The 23,036-nt window shown below is 37.2% G+C and overlaps 2 protein-coding genes and 1 pseudogene across 3 annotated transcripts; 1 reads left to right on the forward strand and 2 right to left on the reverse strand.

The window, feature by feature from the left end:
• Nucleotides 1-3,731: 3,731 nt before the first annotated feature.
• Nucleotides 3,732-3,827, reverse strand: LOC111776527 (annotated as a pseudogene).
• A 307-nt stretch (nucleotides 3,828-4,134) lies between these two features.
• Nucleotides 4,135-10,973, forward strand: LOC111776295. 2 transcript variants are annotated; one of them, XM_023655716.1, is made up of 4 exons: nucleotides 4,135-4,278; nucleotides 7,640-7,868; nucleotides 7,944-8,045; nucleotides 9,989-10,973. In XM_023655716.1, exons 2-4 carry the CDS (start codon nucleotides 7,685-7,687, stop codon nucleotides 10,726-10,728), a joined length of 1,026 nt encoding a protein of 341 aa, XP_023511484.1. In that variant the 5' UTR covers nucleotides 4,135-4,278; nucleotides 7,640-7,684; the 3' UTR covers nucleotides 10,729-10,973. The 2 variants fall into 2 exon arrangements, with proteins under 2 accessions (XP_023511484.1, XP_023511485.1); XM_023655717.1 differs by having other exon boundaries at nucleotides 7,656-7,868.
• Nucleotides 10,974-12,130: 1,157 nt separating this feature from the next.
• Nucleotides 12,131-21,267, reverse strand: LOC111811951 (PH domain-containing protein DDB_G0275795-like). The gene is made up of 2 exons (XM_023699027.1): nucleotides 20,635-21,267; nucleotides 12,131-13,221 (listed from the first exon to the last, which is right to left on the reverse strand). The coding sequence occupies exons 1-2, from the start codon at nucleotides 21,147-21,149 to the stop codon at nucleotides 12,576-12,578; spliced, it is 1,161 nt and encodes a 386-aa protein (XP_023554795.1). The 5' UTR covers nucleotides 21,150-21,267; the 3' UTR covers nucleotides 12,131-12,575.
• Nucleotides 21,268-23,036: the final 1,769 nt, after the last annotated feature.

Consider the following 23,036-nt stretch of genomic DNA (forward strand, 5'->3'; position numbering starts at 1 on the left):
AACGGCTCAGGCCCACCGCAAGCCGATATTGTCTTCTTTGGGCTTTCCCTTTTGAGTTTCCCCTCAAGGTTTTTAAAACATCTAAGGAGGGGTTTTCACAGCCTTAGAGTGTTTCATTCTCCTCCCAACGAATGTGCGATCTCACAAAAATGGTAAAGTTGAGTTTGTTCATAAGTTGCGCAAGAAAGTAAAAATAGCAAATTGAGAAGAAAAATTCCAAAATTGCTTTAAAAGTAATAAAGGACCCAAGATCGTCATCTTTAAGCTAGAGATTAGGTTCGGGTGCATTTTATTAAAAAAAAAAAATTCTACTCAAAGAAAATCCAAGATCTTGCCACGAGAAGATAGATCTTTCCAAGTTCTTGAGCACATCAACAAAAATGTTTATAAAATTGATTTATCAAATGAGTATGGTGTTAATGCGACCTTTAATGTTCTTGATTTGAGTTCTTTCGATGTAGACGGTAGCTAGAATTTGAGAGTGAATCCTTCTCAAGAGGGGGAGAATGATATGAACCCAAAGAACATCTATTATCGAACCTCAAGGTCGAATTACAAGGTCAAGAGCCAAGAAGCTATAACGAACTTTAAGCACTTACATTCAAGCTATGGTAAACTCGTCAAAAGAAGTTTTAGAAGATGTTGGAATCTTTTCACATGTGCAAAGTTAAGCTTCAACATAGAGATGCATTAACTACATTCTTAACTTTCATGTAATGAACTCATACTTGAATTTATGACGTCTACCGATAGTTACACATTTTTATTGCATTATTTTAATTATAATTATATATATATATATATATATATTTTTTTTTTTTTATCATTTAAGTTAGTTACTGGTTATATCTTAACTCGCATAGGTTACTAAATTTCTTCATTAACTACCACTTTAAGATTATGAGTATATTTAATTCATATAGGTTAAGGTTTTCAAAGATTTTTTTTTTTTTTCTTTCATCCAAGACATCATATGTTGAATTAAAAAAAAATAGTTTTTTTTATAGATTTGTTGAGAGCTAACCTTTTCAATTTTTATGTTTTAGAACTTCTATGTTATTATGAAATGATTTGAATCACGAGTTTAGAAACAAGTTTTTATTTACTATTGATCTTGATCATCAAGGTAATTTATTCCAGAACTTTCTCTTGAGTTGATTCCTTATCGTTTTTCGGGTTCTAGGATAATTTAGATCTTAATAAGATCTTACTCACATTCTTGACCTAGTTAGTTACCATGAACTATGTTTATAGAGAAGGGTGGTCGTAGGACGTTAAATAGAGTAAAAGGACTAAAAAAGTAAATACCAACAATCCCAACTCCTTTCGAGAAAAAACTCTTTAACAAAGAAAAAGCATACGCAAGGCATATGAGTCTTTTACTTCACACACAGTTTCACTTTTCTACAAAAAGAAATCTCCCTAATTACCCACCCGAGGCCACTTTATTACTCACAATGTTTGCTTAATCCACTCCACCTAAAGGACGTGAAAGGTAACATTACAAATGGTATTAGAGCTAGACTGATAAGAATCACGGTGTTCCAAATATTTCATCTGGACCTATTACACGATCCAAGGTAAAGAAGATTCAACAATATTACACGATCAAAGGCGAAGAATATTCAACAAACAAGGTTTGAACCTACACGAGTGAAGCCCAATAGATTTCAAGTTTATTTCTTGAGCCACTCAAACATATCAACATTTGTGGAAAGATTTTATTGTTTTTTTGTTTTCATTTTGCAATGGTCAAATGGTCAAAGTTGACTTCATCTTTTGTGGAGATTAGAGGGGATCGGGATTGAATCCCGGCCACAAACGTCTTTTGTCGGGAGACTATAAATATCCACAATATGTTATGTATAAATGAGATTGGTGGATGAATGTAATTCAGTTCTCAAATTGAGACGTTTCCCTTAGAAATCCGAGCATCATATTTTTCATTTCTAAGTTTCAAGCAATTCTTGTGGTAGAATTGCACCCGAGCCATTCAATCAAGCCTTGATCAAGTTAGATTGTGGAGTGACTCAATTTAGAACAAGGTTCCAAATCTTGCTTCTAGATCTTCGACGTAAGAGGTAATCTAATTATAGATTTATCTTTTGGTTGATCCAAATTTCGTATAAGGAGGTGTTGATTACTTTGATTCAAGGGTTCTTACTCAAACAAAAGCTTGGATCGTTGGGCTGAGGATTAGGGTTGCCTTATCATAGACCACCAGACGATGTGCTAGCAAGGAGGTTGTTCCTCGAAGGGGGGTAAACACAAGACGATGTGCTAGTAAGGACGCTGGGCTCTAAAGGGGGTGGATTTGGTGGTGGTTCCACATCGATTGGAGAAAGGAACGAGTACCAACGAGGACACTGGGCCTAAAGGAGGGTGGATTGTGTATATCCCATCACACGTTTTAAAGCCTTGAAGGGAAGGCCAAGGAGGATAATATCGGCTAGCAGTGGGCTATAAAATGATAAGTATTTAAAAATAATTCGTAAGTGGGGTTAAAAAATGCATTCACATACAACATATATCATGATTACTGCGACCTAATTTCATGACTAGTTCATGATTTCTATACTTCTCTACACATTATCAATACACATGTACATGAATCTACTACGCGAGATCATTAGCATATGTTCACCATGATTAAACTGCACTCTTACGCTATTGGAAATCGACAGAAAGAAACATAAACAATAACATGAGTACACGCTTTCATAAAATTAAGGGTGTCAAATGATACTTTTTAAAATTTTATGGGTATTTTTAAATTTTCTTTTTTAAAATTTAAAAATATTTTTTAAATACAATTAAAAGTTAAAAGATATTTTTGAAATGTTAACCGTCTTCATCCATGACTAATCCATAACTAATTGTAACCATATTTTTGAGATTTTTTTTTTAAGTTTAAATTACAAAATTTAAGAATATTTTTATTAATTTAATTTTTTTTAAAAAAAACTAGGTTTGAAATGAAACCATTACATGGGATTATATTCAAAATGTTAACCTTATTATCATTTACGATAACTCCATTAATAAAATATTTAAAATATATAATATAATATGTTTTATAAAAGAAAATACTAATGTGTATTAAATGTGAAGATTAATATATACTTTTGCACGAATATTAATTACAATTAAAAAAATAATTTTGTAATATTTATCTAATTTTTAGTCAACTTCCCAACTCATTAAATGTAAGAGAAAACATGCATTCTCATGTCAATTCATAACATATATTTTAATAATAATATATCACATCACTCTACCATTAATTAATTTAAATTTAAAATTTTATTATTGTCCTTTTTAGATTTTGTCTTTCGAGCTTCCCGGTCTGCTAAAGGAAAGTTTCTACACCCTTATAAATAGTGGTTTGTTCTCCTTCCCAATCAATGTGAGACATCACAATCCAGGGAAGGTTTCTACACCCTTATAAATAGTGGTTTGTTCTCCTCCCCAATCAATGTGAGACATCACAATCCACCCCCTTTGAGCCCAACGTCCTCGCTCGCACTCTTTTCTTCATCCAGCCCAACGTCCTCGCTCGCACTCTTTTCTTCATCCAGCCCAACGTCCTCGCTCGCACTCTTTTCTTCATCCAATCGATGTGGGATCGCTCCCAAATCCACCTCCTTTGGGGTCAGCGTCCTTATTGACACACCGCCTTGTGTCTACCCCCTTCGGAAAACAGCGAGAAGGCTGACACATCGTCTGATGTCTGGCCCTGATACCATTTCTCAATTTGTGCGTGTCATCCGTGCACAGGACCATGCTAATCTTCTCTGTATCGTTCCAATTTTATAGTATGTCCCCACATATATATATATATATATATTTTAAGATAAAATTTAAAATATATTCATTCTATTAACAAAAAAAAAATGATTTGTGGTACTAAAAATTAAAATATTTGCAATTATTTTTAGAAAATTAAGTAATTTTAAGTTTTTTTTTTTAATTAAAAAAATAGATAAATTTGACCAAAAGAAGGATCGGAAAATTCGCGAAGAAGGATTGGGGGAAGCGCTGGAGAGAGAATGCGGAATGGCTGACGTGGATCTTTACATAAAATATATTATTATTTTTAAATAATAATTTTTATTTTTGTGTTCTGTAATAAATTGGGGAATTCACTAACAGCTCTTAGCTCCTTCCTCTCTTCTCTCTGTCTGGGTTTCTGGTTCCATGGTTTACCACTGATGGACTTCGTCGGAGATGGACATTCTGAATCAGTAATCTTAAGCATCCATTGATTGAATCACTCAGGTTTCTTTCTCCCTATATTTCTCTCTCTGATTCTTTTCTTTCGATTTTTCTTGTTTCTGCCTGTTCTTTTCTATTTTCCGTTTTTCGATTGTATGAGTTTATTCTTTGGTTTGATGTTTCTTTTCTACAAAATGTGTCGCGTTTTGATTTTGATTAGTCTGGAGCACATTTCCTTCGTTTTCTGATGATTTCATTTGGCGTATGGAGTTTTTGGGGACTGTTCCGGTGTTAAACGATTGAATTTTCGATGTTCTTGTGGAACACCTTGAATCTAGCTTTTATCGCTTAAAATACTGAACTGTTCCTATAATTAGATCTCTGTGTATCTGACGGAAACGTGATGTGCTGATCAATGCGAACTGTGACATCTGGTGTTTATACTGCTTACTGATAACGGTGAAAATCTATAAAAAAAACAGACGTGTCTGAATGCATCACGAACTTTGATTCTAGCTAACATGGAATCTGATCGAATGTCACCTTTGATGATGCTAATATGAATGACTTCCAAATAACATCATTTGTGCACATTATAGATTCGCGCAGTCGTTATATGCGTGAAATAAAATCATACCTGAAGAACATACGAGTGGTTTAGAAGGTACAGGTATCCAATGCTATTTTCGTGAAGAGATTGCTACATCATACCCTGAAATTAGCATGTTTGTCATACTTGAAAACATCTCTTGCTTCATTGTGGATGTTTTATCATACAATCTTCATGAATTATTTTATGTGCCTAACCAATGTTTCTAGATAGTGACTGAGAATTCTGGTTGGATGAGCTAATGATGTTGCGTAGTTCTAGTTGTTTAAGTCTTGGAGTATATCTGTGGCCATGCCGTGGGAATGGTGTTGTGCTATAGTATTAGAGTTTTTATTTATTCTTTTTTCTGGCCTTGGGTACTGTGTATCCGCTCCCATCTGTTTGTTTATCTTTAATTCACAAATGGGTGGTTTTTCTTAGATTTAGCAAGCAATTGAGTTCTTTGTCTATTGTCAGAACTTTAAATGAGACATGATCCCTGTCCCACTGAGAGGGTACCCATGTGGAAAATGGAACTTTCCTTCACTCTATCATCATTCCAGCCCCTAGTAAAATCTCAAACTGCCTGTCAGTACTCTCTTGGCAATGACAACAGAAAATAAAAGCATAAGGGTAAAGCATACTTAGACTTCCCTTCTTGTTGAAACTTGAAAGTTCTCATGCAATATGCCACTTGAAAGCAGGAAGTGGAAAAGACTTGCAGCAGTTGGCAAAAGGAAAACTTATGACAACTGTCCTTGAGTCAAATCATGCATATTGATGCTCTTGTCGCTCGTCTCCCATGAGAAAAACTTGACCATTTTTTTTGGTTATTAACTCTAGCGGTGGAAATGTTTCTAAAATGCTGAGAATTTCTGTGTTGGCTTCTCCCTGAAGTCTCTTTAAAGAGGTTTGACTGAGAATATGCTGGATGAAACAATGGGGCCAAAACCATTTATCTACTTGTTTTGAAGAGGGTAAGGTAAGAGAAGGTAATAGGGAACCTCAATTTCTTCATCCGTAGAGAGCCTTTCTATCTATTTTTACACTCTTTCTCCATCACTCTTTCAATCTTTCTGTATTCCGAAGTTTTTTTTTATTTCATTTCTCATCTCCATCCCTATCTCAAGCACGTATAAACTGTCTCTATTTTATAAAGTTATTTTAGTTTTGATTTTTACGCCTCTTTCTTTTAAGTAATAGCAAACCAGTTGAGCGTTTCTGTATTTGTTCTATTCATATATTGATGTTTAATGTTGTTTATACTCCTGCAGGGTTGTCTATATTTCTCTGGACTAGAACCAACAAAAATTCATTAGATCGTTGTACAATTATTATGGTTATCATTATTATTATTTGATGAAAAATCAAGCCTTCACTAAGACAAATGAAATTTGTCACCTCATTTCCATTCTCATAGTTTTGCTACATTTTTTTTCTGATTAGAGAATTTTATGGTAACTCTTTTGGATTGGGGCTTCTTTTCCCCCAAACCTTTGTGATTTCATACGTCAATGAAATTGTTTCTTATTAAAGAAAAATCAAGACAAATGAAAGAATACAAATTGGCTACGTAGGAAAATAAGAAATGTCCAATGCGGAAGGAGTTGTTCGAAGGAAACGATCAAGTGATCAAGAAATGGGCTTCCTTTGAGGATAGTTACTAAATTTCATAGTAATGTTTCTAGGTTTGCATATATTGCTCATGTATATCGATATAAATCTTAAAAATGAAGAGTTGTAGTTCATTTTAGTTCGTTTTTCTTTTTAAGAAATTAGATGCTTAATATTAAACAAAAACAGCCTACATGTAGGGAATGAAAGGGCCCCCTCCCCAAGAACAATTGAAGTTAGGCTATAGTTGCAAAAGAATTCAATGCACCATAAAGAAGAAGTTGTAATTACAGAAACTATCAGAAGTATTAGACTCATCTTCAAAAGTTCTTATATTTCTTTCTTTCCATAATTCCCACAGCAAGGCTCGAGAGGCACCTCTTCAACAGATTCTAGCTTTACCTTTTATGTTCCACTCTTCAAGCACCTCATTAATTCAATCCAGCTCGAAGAACGACAAGCAAGTAGGAAGACCAGATTCATTTACTAGAAAATTCCGGTTCCTTGTTGCCAAGGAGTGGAGGAAGAGGTGATTAAGATTTTCCTCATTCTTGAAGCACATACAAACTATGAGGGGGAGAGGTGATTAAGATTTTCCTCATTTAGAGGAGAAAATTGCAGATGAGTCTAGGGCAAAAACAGCCCTATCCATCCCATCTCCCAACCTCACAGTATTGACTTTTAATACCAATCCCGACCAGCTATCGAACTCTATCCAAGATGATGCCCCTCTAAGACCAAGGTCCCAATTATTGTTGTCCCTATTCCAGCAATCAGCCACCGTAGCTTCCTTCTTCTTAGAAATATTATAGAGATCAGGGGAAGTTTCTTCTAAGAAGGATGAAGTAAGATTAAATTTTAGATACTATTGAAGTTTCTTGAATTAATTCAAACACTTCTTCGACCTGGTGATATTTCTCTTCATGTCAACATCTACATTTCCATCAACATTTATTAATCTTTATATTTCCGCCAATCTCAATATTCTACCTTTTCGTTATAATTAGATATACTGTCTTCTTATCCTTTCTTTGAATTCATAGAATATTACCCTTCGTGTATGAATGTGAATAGAATTCAAAATCGTGGTTTTTATTTTGTTATTATTATTATTATGTTTACTAAGCAACAAAATTCATGTTTTTCTTGTGCATTTTCTGTGATCAACCCTGATGGAAATCAAATTATTTTTTAATATTTTTCTTATGTATCTCATTGTAGAGCTTGAATGAGTTAGGAACATCTTCCACACTTCTAGATCCTAAAATGACACCCAGAACAAGTAGAGGTCCTAGAGATCAGAAGTCCAGAATTTCTTCCAACGAGGGCCCACATTGGGTTCTAATTGCTGGTGGTGTACTATTGAGCACTCTATCAATTCGCCTAGGTTACAAGCTGAAACAAGCATTTGAGCCGAGGCAGCTGAAGGATAGTGGCAGTTCTTTGACAGGTCTTGTTATTTATGAAAGATTGAAGGAAAATTCCTGGTTGAAACTTATTAACTTTTGAGTTTTTTACTGCTCAGGAAATGTGAAGTCTTCTGACAGAAGAAAGGTTGCTGGATGTCTTTGCTCAAATTTATATTCATATACACGAGATGATGAATGTTGCTTCAACTGTATGCCAGGTTGGTTTTTGTAATCTTTCATCTTTAAGGGGAAAAAGATAGTTTGTTAACTTTGCAAATGCGGTGTTCAGTTAGCCTGCTAAGCTGTTTACATTCTTCTGTTTGTGTTTGCATTTTTCTGTTTTACCTTCTCATGTAGTATGATGCTTCTAATATGTTTGATCTTCTGCTGTTAACATGATCTCGATATCTCCCTTTTTTTGTCAATTTAACTTTGGAAAGGAGAAATTTGTGGGGGCTAGGAGGATCTAAATGGAACACCGAATACTTCTTTCTAGTTTTGCACATAGAATATTTTTATTTCTCTTGATTCCAATAACGTTTTCAACATTATCTAAAGGTTCTGTTTCTTGTTTGGGAAAAAAACAGTATCAAAAGTTTACATTGTCATTTCTTTTTACGTGGTTTTCTTCTTTTATGAAAATGGAGTTTGAGGCAGAATTATTCCGTGGGAGTTTAATACTTTAGTGCATAAAATTAGTTGTTTTCTGTTAGATAAGTTCGGGCCAATCTGGTAGGTGATCTAGATCATGTTTTTTCAGATTGGAAGATAAAATAAATTTAGGTCCTTGGTGGGCACAGTTTTTTAAAAACAGAATCTGGTTTGATGACTTAAAAGTGCTTTATTTTGACAACAGGTTTCAGGTGTTTCCAAAATTCAGATTTGAAATCTACACCACTTTTTCAAAAAGTGCACCATATAACTTCGGATAGGATGCAGGAGAGAAGAGGGTTCTTCTCCATGAGTCATCCGAAAGGGGGTTTTCTTCTTGCCATAGCCTCTCTTTGGATTGGGGGAAGGTTGTTATGGACAGCACTACAATGCTAACCATTGTCGTGGTTCCTTGCTTCGTCCCAAGTTTCTATTTACTAATGCAACCTCATTTTCTTCATCTGGACATCTTGCTGAGATAGCTACATTAAGATGCCACTGGTCCTTCCTTGCCGGCACAAATGGTGACCAGTCCAGCTTGGATTTCTTTGTTCTTACCATATTCGCTGTTCTTGGTGTTGCCATTTCATCTTGCTTCATTTTTTCTTTGAATACTTCCCCTTTTCAACGTTCCACACAACTTCCGCTTTTTATTCTCCACACCTCCTTCCTTTTCAAAGAAATAGGAAGACACAGCTGTCAGTGGTGGTTGAAGGTTGTTTTTGGGTTTGGATAGAGTCGTTGCTTCCTTTGTTCCGGGGATTCTCCGTTTCTTCTTTCTTGTTCCTCTTATTTTCCCTTCATTCGGTAGGAATTTGTTACTCAATTCAGTTTATGGCATGGGATCTTCTAAAACCAATGCACATACTAAAATTATACTATCAGCATGGAAAAGAGTGTTGGGGACCAGGCGACCATAGAGAAATAAGATCTGTGTGGGAGAAATTGTTTCAATGGTTATTGTATAGGAGATTGGTGTGTGCGGTAAGATTAAATGTTATAAGGTGGTCCCATGTGAAATCAGGGGAGGTAGAAGAACTTGTAGCATGAAAAGTTCTGATGATACGATTAGATGATATTCGGTTAGAAGAAACTCATTTATCAAGTGGAAATTTTGCTTCTTGATTTTCTAGTAGGTATGGATTGTATTAATGTATCCAAGGAAATGAGAGTAATCAGTATCTAAATTTTTTTACGAAGCCAGCAACCCATCGTTATTGAAACAGGAAGTAGGAAGTTTAAAAGTGGCAGCCCTCCTCTCTTCATTTTACAGTGCACGGCTGAACAGAGAATTGTTATGAACCATGAAACCACCCATATATCTCCACAATGATATTCTATCTAATGATTGCCTTGATGACTAAGGTTCCATAAATGAAGATTCTGTTTTTGGCTGGTTCCGTTTGTGATCTTTAAGCTGTTGGTTGAATAAATTTGGTAGTTTTTGGGTCTATTTTACTCGATCTTGTTTATTCTTTTATCAATGTTCTAATGATGGTGCTGACTGCAGGGACTCAATGTACGACGGATGTGAAGTGCCCACCTGCAGATCAAATGGTGGTTGCATCTGAGACCGCTCTTCCTTTGGTAATGGTTCCAGCTTCTGAATTCAACAAGGAGAATGGTGTTATCTGGGCAGCTTCTCCTGATCGGCTCGAGTTGCCTGCAAAGCAATTCCATCATTCGAACTGCTCAGATTCACCTTGTGTCTCGGAGTCCGGTTCCGATATCTTCAGCAAACGTGAAGTGATTCATAAGCTAAGACACCAATTGAAAAGGAGAGATGATATGCTACTAGAAATGCAAGATCAAATCGTTCACTTGCAAAATTCTCTCAACGCTCAGGTAGCCCACTCCTCTCATTTACAGTCACAAATTGATACTGCAAACCAAGACTTGTTTGATTCAGAAAAAGAGATTCAGAGGCTCAGAAAAGCAATTGCAGATCACTGTTTGGGTCAGGCAGGCCCCAACGATAAGTCGCCGTCAACAGTAAGAAGTTGGTCGAGCGAGACGAGGAATGGTCATGCAAATGGTTATATGGATGGTAATTGCAACTTTGAGGTAGCTGAGAAAGTAAGAGAGGAGGAGAGAATTGAGATGTTCAAAAAGGAGGTAGGGGACTTGAAGGAAGTGATAGAAGGAAAAGAATATCTATTGCAAAGCTACAAGGAGCAGAAGACAGAGCTTTCTTTGAAGATCAAGGAATTGCAACAGAGATTAGACTCTCAACTTCCCAACATTTTGTAGGATCATTCCAGATTTTTGTGTGTATTCTTTGCTTTCCTCATTTTCAAGTTATGATCTCAATATCTCTCTTCTCATTTTTAAGTTCTCTAAGTTTTTGGTTGGTTATTAGTTAGTATAGGTTGTTTTGATGCATTGTCTTTTTTTCTTGGCAAACTGTAAAGACAGGAAGGTGATTGGCATGCCTAGTTGGCCACCTGCTCTTTGCAGATTTTATTTAATTGATTGGTTTAATCTCATTTTGAAAAGTGCTCCCAAAGTTTGTTACTAACTAACTGTTGGGAGTTGGTTTAATTATTTTTTGGATTATTTTTTGAGATCAAAGATATAGAAGCAAAATTTGAAATCTTGTTCTAAATTGAGTCACTCTACAATCGAACTTTAATCAAGTTTGGTTGAACGATTCAGATGCAATCTATTACAAAATTGCTTGAAATTTAGAATGACAAAAATGATATCTCCACAAAAGAAATTCAATTTAGAATGACAAAAATGATATCTCCACAAAAGAAATTCACACAACCCACTTAAAGAAGTTAGTGATAGACAAAAGAAACTCACAACCCAGTGAAAGAAGTTAGTGATACGGACCATGATTAGCAAGTTATTCCCACTATCTTTCAAATGCCCACGGCGAGTTACCCATTATCTTTCAAATGCCTACCGCAAGTTATCTTTCAAATGTTCACTACGAGTTATGACCATGATTGATAGGTTACTTTCCACTACCTTTCAAATGTCCACTAAAAAAGAAGTTATACCATTTTGACAATTAACTTCTCACCATTTGGCCTAAAATTATGAAATTAAAATAATAAATAAAATTTTCAAAGAAATTATCAATATGTTATTTATAGCAATCCCATCCTCCGCTTCAACCTCCTCAATCGAGTTGGCTTATAACACATAAAATAAAGATTGAACTAGGTCTATCCACTTTTGTAGATGAATCAATCGAGTTAGCTTATAACACATAAAATAAAGATTGAACTGGATCTATCCACTTTTGTAGATGAAAAATACTTTTGCAGATGAAAAATAAACACTTGTTGCATCTTACTCTTAGATCATACTCTTAGATCATAACAAGTTCAGTTGGAACATTTAGAACACCATTAGATCATAACAAGTTCAGTTGGAACATTTAGAACACCATTAGATCATAATAAGTTCAGTTGGAACATTTAGTACCCCATGATAACTGAACTTTTAGTACATCATAATCTTTACCATCTTTACCGTTGGATTTTAAAACTAAAAAAAAAAAAAAAAAAAAAAANTGGAAAATGTGTTTTTTCTTCAAAAAGTTCAACACATGATCTATCCAACTATTATTTAAATGACAAATCAGAATGGATGCTTTTTCTAACATCATTAAGGTTTAAGGTTGCCGCCAAATGGTATTTAAAAAAAAGGCATATGCATAAAATACAGACATTCATATAATTGTTTTAGTTTCAAATATTTGTTGTTAAAGAAAACAACGTAATAAATTACAATTGTGAGTACTCATGTGATTCATACTGCATTTCGCCCATCAAGTTGAGGTCTTAGGAAGCTTTCTCCTCAATTTCTTCTTCCTTCTCAAATCTACACATCACACTGCTTTTCAGTCAAGCCAAGCATGTTCTTTTTCTGGAAATTTGTACTAATTTTATCAACCAATACACAACTACAACATAAGTACTTCCTACTAAAACATCCACGAACCCGACGTCCTCGAGTTCAACCGCCAATTTGGCTTTCAAATATTGTTCCTCAAATATGCAGGCACTTCTCTTCATCATTTTTCTTCATCCAAACCTACTTCACTTTAACTTAATCCATTATTAAGCTGTTCCACGAACATTTCATCTCGTGTTCAGATCAAATTCTCCGACTTCACGCCAGCTATCATGCATGCCCGTATCGCCATTCTCGGCCTCCTCATCGTTCAATAGGTCCTCTGATGCTTCCTTCTCATCTCCCTGTGTGGTGTTGTTTCCCCATCCATTGATCATTTCGCTTGGATGAACTTGCTCCTGCTCCCCGACACCATGGCCAACTGGAACATCGCTGCTTTGGGATCCAACATGTGCACCTGTTCTCATAGGAGCACGAACCATCATTTCGTTAGCCTGTGTTTCGCCCCGTGTTTGGTCAGTCTGCATCATAGCTGCCATCCGAGTCTTGGCGTCCTGAGCCTCTTTACTCGCCTTCCCTCTCAACTCAATCTCAGCTTTTAGTTCAAGAAGTTTCCGTTTCTCTTCTTGCATAAGGGCTTGTTCAAACATCAATCTTTCTTCTGAACGGAACTCCCCCAATGCTCTTTTTCGAGTTATGATGTTGAAGGCCAATACCTGCTTCTCAAAAGTGCCAATGAACTCGGAAATTTTGGCCGAGATGTTATGGTCCCACTGCTGTGACCGTGACAACATTTGGCCCGTTGGATCCGAGTCGAGGATTCTATCATCTTCTTCTGCCTCATAGTCAGCCACCACATGGTATGGCAGAAGCCTGTACAATTTTTTTGCATAATGCATCAATGAATCATTAAATTGTTATAAGATTATGGAAGAACAGATACTATGAACCCTGACACTTCGAGTTATCCTGTGATCTTTCACACATACAAAATAACCAAGTAACAGAAGGAATAAGAAAAGACCATATGGAACTATTTAAATTCGCAAAGGATCGACCTAGCCTATATAGAACCCATCGAGAAATTGTGTGTTACAGATAGTTACATGATATGTTAATTATGTTAGGAATCACGGATATCTACAATGATATGATATTGTCCACTTGGAGCTTAAGCTCTCGTGCTTTGTTTTGGGCTACCCCAAAAGGCCTCACTTATAAACTCATGATCTTTCACTAAATTAGCCAACGTGGGACTCCCTCCCAACCATCCTCAACAAATTATACACGGAAGAATCCTCTATATCAGTAATAATAATAGTGACAATAAAAAGTGGTCGGTTTCTAATTTCACCCCATCCCCCACAAAACAATAATAATAATAAATTGCGGACGTCCATTGGTGTTTACAAAAGACCTTCCCNTCTGTGATCTTTCACACATACAAAATAACCAACAGAAGGAATAAGAAAAGACCATATGGAACTATTTAAATTCGCAAAGGATCGACCTAGCCTATATAGAACCCATCGAGAAATTGTGTGTTACAGATAGTTACATGATATGTTAATTATGTTAGGAATCACGGATATCTACAATGATATGATATTGTCCACTTGGAGCTTAAGCTCTCGTGCTTTGTTTTGGGCTACCCCAAAAGGCCTCACTTATAAACTCATGATCTTTCACTAAATTAGCCAACGTGGGACTCCCTCCCAACCATCCTCAACAAATTATACACGGAAGAATCCTCTATATCAGTAATAATAATAGTGACAATAAAAAGTGGTCGGTTTCTAATTTCACCCCATCCCCCACAAAACAATAATAATAATAAATTGCGGACGTCCATTGGTGTTTACAAAAGACCTTCCCAATTTACAATGAGGAAGGTAAAACTATAGGAAGTAAAAAAATTTAGACACTTTACATCAAGATATAACTTGGTAAACAACATTGTCGAAAAGTTTTATGCAGGTCTGTGTCTTTTCTACCAATATTCTCTAGTTTCTTTCTTTCCACAGTTTCCAAACGAAAGCCATGATGAGATTTTTCCATAATAGGGCTTTTGTATTCTTGAAAGGGTGTACATTAAGGCCATATCCAAAAAATCATTTACCTCCCTAGGAAATGTGAGATGTCATCCGAATATATTGAGAATCGTTGTCTAAAAATTCTGTTCGTGCCTTTGTGATTCTTTTCTTTCTTGCACAATTATGATCCACATTAATAAATAATAGTGCAAATTCGTAACTCCACAAACAGAAGACGAAGAACGGGAAATGATAGAAAGTGAAGGAAGGAAAAAAAAGACCTATAATTCAATGTGGGAGCTCAGCCATTCATGCATCAACACTCACAATCGCCTTCAAAGGAGACTCCCTTGGCTCTATCTCTCTCCAAATTGTTCTCTTTGTTACAGGGATGCTGAACAAAGATGTACACTTAATCAAAAATTGCCCCTTGGCTGCCAAATTTTGGAGCATGCTGAGATTGTATCCTTTGGATCCTTTGGTTGGTTTACTGCCTTCCCAACGAAAATCACACTTTCCTTTCTTACATTCTCACGGGAACAAAGACCATTCGGAAACAGACCAAATAACATCAGAGCTCCTTCATACTGGCCCTTCTTCCACTCCCGCCTTTAGGTTTTGGTGGAGGTTTGGGAAAGTTTGATCCATGGATGACTATCTGAGCTGAATTGCTCCTCTTCGCCCCTCAGCCAGGCCCGCCTACAAGCAGTTCTTCTCGAGCTGTTGTTTCCTCACCGAGAACCCGTTCTGCCCTTTCCCGAGAGCCATCTTCAGGTAACCAACTCTACCTTCTTGACCTACCCCTCATCCTTTTCTCAAATATTTACTGCAATCTCTCTTTCCTCAGGCACTTGTCGGCAACTCCAATTGGAAGATGATTCCGAAGAAACTAAAGATGCAAGAGAAGGAGGAGAAGACTTTGAAAAGAGTCTTTCTTTGGAGCATTTGAAAAAAATAAAATAAAACCAATGCTAAAGTTTCACAGAAAAACACTCAAATTTTGACACTATTATGGAGAATACTACTTTCTTTGCTCCTTAGAGATGTAAACAAACAATAAAAATAATAATAATAAGTTCACAGGCTTAAAAAACAAAATGACATTTCCAATTTAAGCATCTCACTACAAAAAAAAAGAACTCCAAACAAACCAAGCAAGTTCATAGCTCCAAAATATATGATCCAGATCTTCCTCCAACTCCACCTCTGACAAAGAATGCAACAGAACAACCATAACAAAGAAAACTTTTTTGAAAGTCGATCAAGAGTGTTAACTCTTCCTTCAAAAACTTGCAATGAAGAATTTAACATTCTATGGAATTTTCACCGACCACAAAAGAAGAAAAAACAAACTCACTTAGGGAGAAGGTTCAAAAAGCAAGGAAAGAATGAGTTATAGGAAAAGCCCCCAGGGTAGGGCTCTAGCAATGAATATCCCTTCTTGATCTAAGCTCGAACTCCTCAATCAAAGATAAGAGAACCATGATATTCACTATTTCCCTATAAGAGAATGGACAACAAAAACCAAACAAAAAAGAGGGTGAGCTCCCGAAAGGATCTAAGATATCAATAACAGAGTGTTGCATGGAGGACAAATGATATAAACGGAAAAATGTAAAGAAGAGGAGTCTATCCCCCAACCCATTTATCCTCCCAAAAATATATTTCCTTCTCATTACGCACGAAACAATAAAGCAAGTAATCAAAAGTTGGGAGTTGCATGGAGGACAAATCGAAGATTTCTACAAGTGTCTTTGACCTCATTTGATACCTACTTAGAAGGATGAGGACTGTACTTGCTCGCTATCATCCTACCCTAAAGGGTATTATAGGAACCAACAACGCCATTTAGCCAATTGGTTATGAGTCCTTAAATTCCCTAATTCTAAACCCCCCAATGTTCAGTCTTCCCCACAAAATCCCAGCGCACACAATGTGCATCTCTCCCCTCATCTACCCCTTGCCACAAAAGTATCGCATAAGCGTCTGTAGACTCTTACATATGAAACAATGGGCTCTAAAAAGTGACAAAGTAGAGATGAAGGAAAGACCCAATCTCACAACTCATAAGAGCAGCCCATCCACCCACCTTCTTAAGATCACAGTTCAAACCCTAAAAATTTACCTCTANTGAATTGCTCCTCTTCGCCCCTCAGCCAGGCCCGCCTACAAGCAGTTCTTCTCGAGCTGTTGTTTCCTCACCGAGAACCCGTTCTGCCCTTTCCCGAGAGCCATCTTCAGGTAACCAACTCTACCTTCTTGACCTACCCCTCATCCTTTTCTCAAATATTTACTGCAATCTCTCTTTCCTCAGGCACTTGTCGGCAACTCCAATTGGAAGATGATTCCGAAGAAACTAAAGATGCAAGAGAAGGAGGAGAAGACTTGAAAAGAGTCTTTCTTTGGAGCATTTGAAAAATAAATAAATAAATAAATAAAACCAATGCTAAAGTTTCACAGAAAAACACTCAAATTNTATTGATCTTAAGCCTCGACATGGTCTGAAAGAATACTAAAATGTGGATCAAAATGAAGAATAGCTCCTCCTTTCTTGAATAAAAAAGTATTATCATCGGCAAATTGGATGTGAATAGAGATACTATAACGGCCCAGGCCCACTGCTAGCAGATGCTGTAACGGCCCATGTCCATCGCTAGCAGAAACTGTCCTCTTTGGGCTTCCCCTCAAGGTTTTTAAAACGCGTCTGCTAGGGAGAGGTTTCTACACTTTCGTTCTCCTCTCCAACCGATGTGGGATATCACAATCCACCCCCCCTCATGGCCCAGCGTCCTCGCTGGCACTTGTTCCTTTCCCAATCGATGTGGGACCCCCACCAAATCCACCCCCTTCGAGGCCTAGTGTCTTTACTGGCACTCGTTCCTTTCTCCAATCGATGTGGGACCCCCACCAAATCCACCCCCTTTAGAGCCCAATGTCCTTACTGGCACACCACCTTGTGTCTACTCCCTTTGGGGAACAGCCTCTTCGTTGGCACATCGCCCGGTGTCTGGCTCTGATACCAACTGTAACGCCCCTAATTAGTGATGTCACCCATGCGTTGTTGAGCTATGTTATGAAATGCATGAAGGAAATGAAACATATTTTATATTCGGTATATCATTTGCATCGGGATAGCTCCCCTTTATGTCATGAAAGTAAGAATTCGATACCTATGTTCGCCATGATATCATGCGGGCTTTTTCTGTTTTGTGACGTCCGGTGACGTGTAATACATTGTGTCCGACCAAGCCAGGCCCAGGGGTACGTATACGAGCCGGCCTGGTGGGCCCTTGTGCATGTAGGCCGTGTGGAGAAGTACCATACATCCATCCCTGCCCAGAAGAGGAAATAATCCAAGGCCATGTAAAGTTTATGAAAAATAAGTCCCACTCATATGTTGCATGTGTTTGCATATCTAACCCCAACNATGTGCACGTAGGCCGTGTGGAGAAGTACCATACATCCATCCCTGCCTAGAAGAGGAAATAGTCCAAGGCCATGTAAAGTTTATGAAAAATAAGTCTCACTCATATGTTGCATGTGTTTGCATATCTAACCCCAACAGTGGGGTGACTTACTGAATATTTCATAAAATACTCAAGCCACGTGCTACCTAAATTTGTCAGGCAAAGGCAAGGCACCTATGCACGGTTGACGGTGGAAGCTGAGGATACCATGGAAGTTGATGAGAGGGCATTGTTGGACAGGATATGTTTTAATTGGGTTTTTAAGTTAAATCGATGAATGTTTGTTTTATTTAGTTTTTCTGTTTTCAGTTAACGAATTATTTCTTTTTCTGGGATATGTTTAATTCGGGTTTTTGAACTTTTTTGTAAGACCTTGTTGTTGTTTCCAAAGCTATTCATTATGAATTTCCGCTTTATGATTTATGCATGCATGGGTGACGTCACTGATTAGGTTAAGAAAATTAGGGGCGTTACAGATACTTTATCCTCCCAACCTCAAAGTAATATTACCTTTACTCCTTCGGAAACAATCCTACTGACAACAAGAAGAAGAGGAAAGGAGACAACATATCACCCGATCCAAGGCCTCTAAAAGTTTTGATCCTACCTCTAGGCCTTCCATTAATGTGAATCGAGTACTTAACCGTTCTAATACAACTCCAAATCCAGGCTCTTCATTTGTAACCCAAACCTTTCTTTTTGAGGACCTTATCAAGAAAGTTCCAATGCAGTAGCCTCGTTAGCAATATGAGCTTGATCAAGAATTTGCCTTCCAATGATAAGGGCCCAAAAAATTGTCGGATGGAAGACCTTATTAATTCTATTAACCGAAACTGCTATAATCTTACACACACTCGTTACAAGACTGATGGGCCTGAAACCCTTAACCTTATTTGTCCTTCCCTTTTTGGGAATGAGGCAAACAAAGGTTTCATTTAGAGAACTGTCCATGATATCCCTTTCAAAAAACTTTCTAACGAGTTTACCCACTCAAGATCCTCCTTAAAGGCCTCCCAGTTATCCTAATAAGAAGGCTAAAGAAAAACTATCACGACTCGAAGACTTGTTCTCGTCACACTCGAAGATCACCTTTCAGATTTCTTCCAAGGAAAAGGGGAAATCCAACGCCACCTTTAGCCTTCTTATTAAGACTGTTGATAACATTGAATCTACCAAAAACCATTCTGCTTCTTAATCCTACAACCCCCAAAGACCTCTTAATTCCAAGACTTCAACCCCCGTTTAAGAGCCCTAAATTTCGCAATGAAATGATACCTTACGTCCACATTACACCATGCCAAAAAGGAAGTTTTGAAGGATGGGAGGTGCACCAACATATTCTCAAATCTAAAAGGATAATGGCCCCAAGTTTGAGACCCTGAATTAAGAGGAAGCCACCAACGATCTGAAGTAACTCTAGGACCCAACACTCGTCTCACACTCACATAAGCATCCAACCATCAATTGGATAGAAAAAAACCTTACCAATGCTACTACGCACCATTCGGACAAGGTAAGCCTCATGTTCACTAGTGAACGTCAAAACAGCTACTAACCTCAATGAAATCAAAACAGCTACTAACCTCAATGAAATCAGTAAAAAGTCTCATAGAACTCGTCAAAATGAAATATCAAAATCCCCAGCAAGAGCCACATAGGCCATTTAATTTGTCAAATCTTCTCAAAAAGTCTTCCTACATTTCGGCTTAGGAGAGTCGTACACTCCTGAGACCCACCTCATATTGTTTTCCGTAGAACTTCCTAAAATATCATATCAAAATCTTTCTTAAAGTATCACAAAAACATTTCTTCATAAGTTAAGACTAAAAAAAGTAATTTATGCATGCAGGATGATATAAGAGTGGGCTTCAAAAGTTCATAGTTTGATATCTTAACTTAATAAGACACTTGTTTGCGAGGGTATTTAATATAGAGAAGACTATATTGAGGCCCTAAGTAGATTAGGAAAGTGAGAGGGAAAAGACTTCCCGTCAATTGGAATAGATATAAGAATGTATAGAACTTGCATTGAAGGTGTATTAAGCGCAAAACAGAACAGAACACATTCTAAGGGTTAAAGGGTGAGGAACCCCCCTCCCAATCAACAACTAATGTAGCCCAGCCTCCCAATTTTGGAGGACTTGAGCCAGGCTATAATTACAAAAATAATTTGTGTCCAAGACTCCATAAAGAAGACATAATTTATCCATTGTTACAAAAAGAACCAAAATAACAGGACGAGATACAAAAATGATTTGCAAGAACAGGACGAGGCATAATTTATCCATTGTATGCCTTTCTATATATTTTCTTCTTTCTAACAAAAATGATTTGCAAGATGCTCGACTTCGCATAAGATAACAAGATACAAAAGTAGAACAACCCAAGCAATAATTTGAATTTGCATAACACAATTCATAATTGCAAACATAGAATCTAGATCTACTGCACAAGATGCATCACATTCACGGGGAGCCAATTCTTCATGCTGCGTGGCCTAGTAATCTCAATATATATATATTCACTAAGCTCCAGTTTTAAGTAAGCATACGCTAGAGTCCAGATTTACATGGCCCTAAACTTATAAAACCCCCCTGAAGTAGACAACTAATGATCTGAACATAATTTAAAAGAATGTCAATTGCAAGTAATTAGCCAGTGAAAATTTGTTCTTCCAAATAACAGCAAACCCGTCGCTAGCAATAGGCTCTAAGACATAATTACACATTATTTAGAAACTTAACACAAAAAACTGCACCAAAAACAAGCATTTGAAAAGGACGAACCTCTCACAAGCATCTTCAAGGGAACCAAAGGGGCGCTTAATGTCAGGATGGCAAACACGCCAAGCGTCCTGATAAGCCATCTGGAGTTCCGCCTGGTTCCCGGATCGCATTGCTCTCTGCTGCAGCTGGTGCTGGTGTTGTTGCTGCTGCTGCGATTGTTGAGACGGTGGTTGACTGGGGCTAGGGTTAGACTGCAAATTAGGAACAGACGTGGTTGGATTAGGGTTAGGGTTAGGGTTAGGGTTAGGGTTTTGGTGGAGGTTAATGGATCCAGGGCGGAGATGAAGACCCGGTGGGCGCAAATGCGCGTCTATATTGGAAGGAAAGCGAGAGATAGCGGCGGCCTGTTGTTGAGCCTGCTGCTGTTTCTGCAATTGTTGAAGAAGAAGAAATTGCTGGTGCTGCTGAGTTTGTTGCTGCTGTTGCTGTTGCTGTTGCTGTTGCTGTTGCTGTTTGTGCTGTTGCAAGAGCAGCTGTTGTTGGTGTTGGGCAGCCATTGCCTTAGCTTCGTCCATTTTCGCTCGCTTCTTGGACTCTGCTGAATGAGAGGGGAAATGGCATCTATGAGCGATGCAGTTCGCACAGACGAAGAAGAAGGATTCGGAAAGCCATCATGGGATTGCCCGTACTCGAGTGCAGCTCTTCTAATATATTGAAAACAAAAATTAATTCCCACCTATTTAATTTTATGATTTTATGGTTTTATTATTTATTTATTAAATTTTAAATCAAGATGGTAAATGACTAAAATACCCTTATAAAAATTTTAATATGTTTCCCGACGGTAAAAAAACTTAAAAGACTACAAAAATTTATATCAAACTCATTTATGACATTAAGGGTAAATTTGCAAGATTTTATAGAGATTAGGAGGAAAAGTACGAAACTACCTCTCAAGACACTTGGTAAGAAATCTAACTGACCAGATACTTATGAAATATTTATACATGCAAAGAAATGATTATGACTCATATGGATTAGGACGTACTTGTTAAGAATTTTCCTTTAATTGTGCTTCAAGACCTCTTGATGAGTAGTGCAATATAGTCCTAGGACACAGACTACGTTGCAGGGAATGCATGTGAGCCCTAGATGTAGGCACTCGAGTTATGTCGCAAGGAATGCATGAAACCTTGGACATAGGTATGCATATTGTATCGCCTAGAACACATGAAGCCTTGGATGTAAATATTAGACTATGTCGTAGGGAATGCATAAAGCCTTGCACTTCTAGACGTTATTCCACCAAAAGGGCTCCTTGCACTTCACCGTGCCGGTAGCACAGTGCACGTGTTACTTTGTTAGGCACATCTTTTAGCCATGCCTCTCCAGCCACTTTGGTCAACCTTTGTGCAGTTGATGGAAGGTGGGTTGTACATCTAAAAATCAATCAGATAAGCGAAACTCTACCATCTCCTTGAGGTCTTTACGGTTCAACCTCAGGCATTTGGGCAGCACTATCGACTGTGACCTTCTGTCTACCTCTATTGAGAGTTGGCCCATCGATGGCCTGTTTTCTCTCAGGAGCCATGATCTATCAGAAGATAAGAAGTTTAGGTTTAAATCGTCCTATCACGTTATTCATTCATGAAAGTGTAACTGCAACTGCAACTTAATTAAATTATTAAGGCTCACCCTCTAATCAAGTTCATATAACTTAGTTGGTCACCACAGAGTGTGTCGTCGAGATGAGCCATCGCCTTAATCAAGTTTAGGCTACTAGTCTCGAATCGTGACTAAAGAAATAAGAGAAAAGCCAATTAAGGAAGGTAAAATACAATAAAATTCGGCACAGTTTAAAGATATACAACACCATAGTCAAAATCAAATAAGAAAGAAAACAAAATAGGTATCGTTGCAGCTATATACAAATTGGAAATAGGAACGGGATGCAAAAACACATACAAAAAAGAAAATCCAAAATAACAGATTGGATAAACACCTTGAACCTACTCCCCTCTATGATCACACAACTCCCTTGCATTCTCCAACCTCGACCAGCAACATGTTTCAACTGAAAAAGAAAATGTAGAAAGGAGCCAGCATAAAAATACTCAGCAAACAACCTACTCGTAGGCTCTCATCACATCCTTATCTCAATAAGTTACCAAGTTTGGACCTAGTCTCTATAGCTATGTGAGCATTTAAGAGCCATTGAAATGATGAGATGTTCTCTTGTCATAATTTTATCCCTTAAATCCATGTAGTCCACTTAATCTTTATGTACTTTATCCCGACGCACAGACATCTTAGGTTGACATTTTAGAGATTTATGAACCTTAAAAAATTATATATATATATATATATTTAAGAAAAAATGTGTAGTTTTTTTTGAAAAAAATATATAACAGTGTAAAATCACGCCAATTGAAAAAAAATTAATAATTTGAAAACTCAATCGA

This window comes from Cucurbita pepo, chromosome LG15 (assembly GCF_002806865.2).
Source record: "Cucurbita pepo subsp. pepo cultivar mu-cu-16 chromosome LG15, ASM280686v2, whole genome shotgun sequence".
NCBI lineage: Eukaryota > Viridiplantae > Streptophyta > Magnoliopsida > Cucurbitales > Cucurbitaceae > Cucurbita > Cucurbita pepo.